The 5,895-nt window shown below is 43.2% G+C and overlaps 1 protein-coding gene across 1 annotated transcript; it reads left to right on the top strand.

Annotated features, from left to right (window-relative positions):
* The first annotated feature begins 1,220 nt into the window (after positions 1-1,220).
* Positions 1,221-3,774, top strand: LOC310727789 (uncharacterized protein). The gene is made up of 2 exons (XM_083544583.1): positions 1,221-2,434; positions 3,557-3,774. Exon 1 carries the CDS (start codon positions 1,311-1,313, stop codon positions 2,415-2,417), a length of 1,107 nt encoding a protein of 368 aa, XP_083400709.1. The 5' UTR covers positions 1,221-1,310; the 3' UTR covers positions 2,418-2,434; positions 3,557-3,774.
* Positions 3,775-5,895: the final 2,121 nt, after the last annotated feature.

The following is a 5,895-nucleotide window of genomic DNA, read 5'->3' as shown; positions in this document are numbered from 1 at the left end:
CACGATTATACTGTTTATACTGACCCACACACGTTTATACTGTTTATACTGACCCACACACGATTATACTGTTTATACTGACCCACACACGTTTATACTGTTTATACTGACCCACACACGTTTATACTGTTTATACTGACCCACACACGATTATACTGTTTATACTGACCCATACACGTTTATACTGTTTATACTGACCCACACACGATTATACTGTTTATACTGACCCATACACGATTATACTGTTTATACTGACCCACACACGATTATACTGTTTATACTGACCCACACACGTTTATACTGTTTATACTGACCCACACACGATTATACTGTTTATACTGACCCATACACGTTTATACTGTTTATACTGACCCACACACGATTATACTGTTTATACTGACCCATACACGTTTATACTGTTTATACTGACCCACACACGATTATACTGTTTATACTGACCCACACACGATTATACTGTTTATACTGACCCACACACGATTATACTGTTTATACTGACCCACACACGTTTATACTGTTTATACTGACCCACACACGATTATACTGTTTATACTGACCCACACACGATTATACTGTTTATACTGACCCACACACGTTTATACTGTTTATACTGACCCACACACGTTTATACTGTTTATACTGACCCACACACGATTATACTGTTTATACTGACCCACACACGTTTATACTGTTTATACTGACCCACACACGTTTATACTGTTTATACTGACCCACACACGTTTATACTGACCCACACACGTTTATACTGTTTATACTGACCCACACACGTTTATACTGTTTATACTGACCCATACACGATTATACTGTTTATACTGACCCACACACGTTTATACTGACCCACACACGTTTATATTGTTTATACTGACCCATACACGTTTATACTGTTTATACTGACCCACACACGTTTATACTGACCCACACACGTTTATATTGTTTATACTGACCCATACACGTTTATACTGTTTATACCGACTAATACTGACGAATAAAGCGACACAGCGTCCTCTTGTGGAAATATCCGCCATTTTATAACCGATTTGGCTTCGGCATGAGTCTCTTCTGTCGTCACTTCACACCAATGAGCAGCGTGTACGTCTTCCTCATAAGAATTCACATTAGTAAGGAGTGGTGCAGACTTCGGGTGGGCGGGGCTTTTGCGAACGGGTGGGCGGAGCCAGAATTCTGCCTTGTGATGTCACAGGTTTCTGCTCTGCTATAAATTCATTTGCACTCATTTCCTCCCTCAGTCACTGGTTATCGTACGTGATACAATGCAGCAGCCGAATGTTCAGAACGGAAGTGAGGTACAGCATGATAAACATACCGTTTTACACAATGATGTGAGGAACAAACCAGAAAGCGGAAAAAAGAAATCCACGCTCCTGAAGACACAAGGCACAGAGAGTGGTGCTCAGGAAGCAGAGGAAGACGACCTGATCAAGAATCTGAGGATGTTCAAGGATAACATGTTGATAGCGATTAAGGCTGATAGAGCCAGCCTGGTCCTCTATATTGAGGACCAGAAAAGGAACATGCTGAAGCAGAGAGATGAATTCACACTGAACCTGAGAGAGTGCATGGACAGAGAAGCATCGAGCAAACAGATGATCAAGGGTCTGGAAAACGAAAATGATGAATTGTCTAGGAAAATCCTGGATGAAGTGGCAAGTTTGACGTGCCAGATTGAGGCAGAGAAAAGGAACGTGGAGAAGCAGAGAGAGGAGTGTAAGTGTGCTGAGAAAGAGCAGAAGATCTTCGAAGATAAATGCAGAGAACAATGTGAAGAACTGCTGCTGAAGATAATTGAAAAGGAACAAAAGGTGGATGGGATAATTAAAGAAGTGGAGGCCCTGAAAGCAACGGTGAAAGATCTTGATAAAAAAGCAGAGAACATGGATCTTAACATGAAGGAGAGCCTCAAAGAAATCAAAAGACGCCTGAAGAACTTTGGTCCAAAGTGGTTCCAGAAGCTGTGGAAGAAGTATAAAATCCAGAAAATCCAGGAGTTGAAGAAGGAAAGTAACAGACTTTTGCTAGAGTATTCTAAAAGCCAAGCCAGAGAATTTTATTCTTTATGGGTGATTAATGCTCTGGTTCAGGAAAAAATTATAATGAAGAGACATCTGGACAGTGGACTGTCCCTAAGCTTCTTTACCAGCCAGGAGAGCAACGAGAAAAAAAGGATTAAGAAGATAATGAAGCACCATGTGAAAACGAATAAGCAAACAAAGGAGAATACAAAAGAACTGATTACCAGTCTGTCGACAGACTCTAAAGAGATGTGCACTTTTTATCCTGCGATGCAGAGTATGAAGGACGAGTTGAAGAAACTGAAGAAGAAGAATGAGAACTATAAAGGTTTTTACAACATATGGTGATGAACATTAATGTGAAGGTAAAAAGTTTCTTTCTGTACTACATTATAAACTCAACACTTTTGTTTCTGCCCCAGTTTTTATGAGCTGAACTCAAAGATCTACCACTTTTTCTATCTGCACAAAATCCCTATTTCTCTCCAATATTGTTCACAAAAGTGTGTTAGTGATCACTTCTCCTTCACCCAGAGAATCATCACCTCACAGGTGTAGCAGATCAGGACGCTGATTAACAGCATGATCACTGCACACGTGTTCCTCAGACTGGACACAATAAAAGTCCACTCTAAAATGTCCAGTTTTACTGTAATGGGGGTCTGAAAACCAGTCAGTATCTGGTGTGACACCATTTATCTCACACAGTGAAGAGAGACCACCTCTCCAACGTGCCAGACGCCATCGAATGTGAGCATTTCCCCACTCGAGTCGGTTACAATGAGGAACTGCAGTCAGGTCGAGACCCCGACGAGGACGACGAGCTGCAGATGAGCTTCACTGAGACGCTTTCTGACAGTTTGAGCAGAAACACTTTGGTTATGTAAACAGATGTTGCAGCAGCTGTCCGGGAGTCTGGTCTCAGACAATGTTGGAGGTGAAGATGCTGGATGTGGAGGTCCTGGGCTGGTGTGGTTACATGTGCTCTGCGGTTGTGTGGTCTGTTGGATGTACTGAAAATTCTCTGAAACTCTTTTGGAGATGCTTATGGTAGAGAAATGAACATTTAATTCAGGAGCAACAGCTCTGGTGGACGTTCCTGCAGTCAGCATGTGGATCACACGCTCCCTCAACACCTGCAACATCTGTGGCATCGTGCTGTGAGAACATTTTAGAGTGGACTTTTATTGTGTCCAGTCTGAGGAACACGTGTGCAGTTATGCTGTTAATCAGCGTCCTGATCTGCTACACCTGTGAGGTGATGATTCTCTGGGTGAAGAAGTGATCACTAACACACATTTACACATTTGTGAACAATATTGGAGAGAAATAGGGATTTTGTGCAGATAGAAAAAGTGGTAGATCTTTGAGTTTAGCTCAGATGACTAGAGAGAGAGAACAGCAGTGTACAGTAATATTACAGTCTCTCATTATGACATGTTTATTAACACAAATGTTTTCAATTGTGTCGTATCGCTTTATTACAGGTTTCACCACAGCACACAGTCGAGATCATCCCTTCTTCTGCCTCTGTTATTTCTAATGTGTTTATTACTCTGAGATTCAACACACTGTACAAGAAAACCACGAGCAGTGAGTCAGAAGAAATCAAAGGAGAAAAGGAGATGATGGAGAAATGAAAGAGAAGATCAGAAGTGTAATAAGAATAAGAATAATATTTCTGTATATAAATTAATAATGGAATCTTCTGGCATCACTTTGTCTCTCTGTGTGTGGGATTCGATGCAGCACAACTGCATTTTGATTCATTATTATATACAGCTTTGTTTTGATCATTCGCTCAGTTTCACTCTGCAAACATCAATAACAGCTTGAACTCCACATCTACACTAACATCCTGGAACACCTCACACCTCCACCTGGGTTCTCTCCTTCATTCTTATATAGAAAAGTAAAAATAATCTGGTAATTTTATTATTCAACACTAAAATTGTTGTATCTTTGGAAAGTGCAGCTACAGAGGTATTAGTAAAGTCCGGTAGTGATGTAGGGGAGAAGGTGAGGAGGTCTGGGGTGCAGTCAGTGTGAAAACATTCATCTCAAAGGTGTTTAATAGGGTTGGAGATCTACAGCAGGAGATCTTCTACATCTTCCAACCCATGGAAAGCAGATCTTCATTGAGCTGGGGCTTTGTGCACTTTGTCATGCTGGAACAGGTTTGGGGTCTCCTAGTTCAACTGAAGTGCTGGTGTGCCAATACTTTTGCATTATAGTGTAGTGTTGAGTTCAGACAGTTTAAAAATGGTTTATGAGTATAAGTGCAGTAGTGTGTGTGATGCTGACAGTTACGACCAATCAGAATACAGGAATAAACTCTTATAATAACAATAATAAAGCACACACACACACACCCCTGGGCGGAGAAGAGCTTACGGGGACGTGCTGGGGTTTAACAGATCTCTCCTGGGAGTTTTGGGGCGGAGCTGAGTTCCCATGGAGGCCGGAGAGTGGCGAGGGGCTCGCCTGGAGATCCAAGAGCGGCGAGGGGCTCGCCTGGAGATCCACGAGCGGCGAGGGGCTCGTCTGGAGATCCACGAGCGGAGAGGGACACTGGGGCCGAGCGTAGCACTTCTTGGGACACTGGAGCGGAGCGGAGCTCACGAGGTCGTTCGGTGGCGAGGAGGAGCTCACGGAGTCGCTCGGAGGCGGAGAGGAGCTCCCTTGAAGAACCTGGAGCGGAGAGGCGGAGCTCTCGGGAGGAACCTGGAGCGGAGAGGCGGAGCTCTCGGGAGGAGCCTGGAGCGGAGAGGCGGAGCTCTCGGGAGGAGCCTGGAGCGGAGAGGCTGAGCTCTCTGGCGGAGCCTGGAACTGGGCTGAGCTCTCTGGAGGGACCTGGAGCTGGGCGGAGCTCTCTGGAGGGACCTGGAGCTGGGCGGAGCTTTCTGGAGGGACCTGAAGGTCCTGGGGCGAAGCCGAGCTTTCAGGGAGGTCCTGGGGCGGAGCCGAGCTTTCAGGGAGGTCCTGGGGCGGAGCCGAGCTTTCAGGGAGGTCCTGGGATTGGACCGTGTTCTCGGAGGCGGGTGAGAGGAGCTGAAGATCAGCCGTGACCAACCCGAGTCCCCTGGTGAGAAGCTGTAGGAACACGTGCCAAACTCACCCCCATACATGTCCCATAGCTGTACGGCGAGAGTGAGGGATTCCCCCGTCAGGAGAGAGAAGACCGAAGCGACCCTGGTTCTCTCAGTCGGGTAGCGGAACGCATTCGACTCCATAAAGTCTCTCACACTCCGTAAAAAATCGCCCCATTCTGCTCTGTTGCCAGAGAAGCGTTTTGGGAATCCCGTGACGTCATCGAAGGGGTGTGTCGCCGCCGAACATGACCGAGAGCCGGCCGCGAGCTTCCGGGTTTTCCTGGAGGCGAGGCTTGGCTGCTTCGGAATCACCACCGAGGTGCGATTCGCGCCGGGAACACGGCGTTAATCCGATCCTGTCCTTTACTCTCTTTCCGCTTTTTCTCCAGTCCTTTATTCCTTTTCGTAGGTCGGTTATTTTGTTACGCGGCGAAGATGGAGGCGGAGAATTATTATTATTATTATTATTATTATTATTATTATTATTATTATTATATTATTATTATTATTATATTATTATTATTATTATTATTATTATATTATTATTATTATTATTATTATTATTATTATTATTATTATATTATTATTATTATTATTATTATTATTATTATTATTATTATTATATTATTATTATATTATTATTATTATTATTATTATTATTATTATTATTATTATTATTATTATTATTATATTATTATTATTATATTATTATTATTATTATTATTATTATTATT

The sequence above is a fragment of the Silurus aristotelis genome (assembly GCF_946808225.1).
Source record: "Silurus aristotelis genome assembly, chromosome: 1".
In the NCBI taxonomy this organism is placed as follows: domain Eukaryota; kingdom Metazoa; phylum Chordata; class Actinopteri; order Siluriformes; family Siluridae; genus Silurus; species Silurus aristotelis.
This window is presented reverse-complemented; position numbering and strand designations above follow the sequence as displayed.

Bases quoted from the DNA above. Each gene is read 5' to 3' on its own strand.
- LOC310727789 (XM_083544583.1), top strand. From the start codon at position 1,311: ATGCAGCAGCCGAATGTTCAGAACGGAAGTGAGGTACAGCATGATAAA.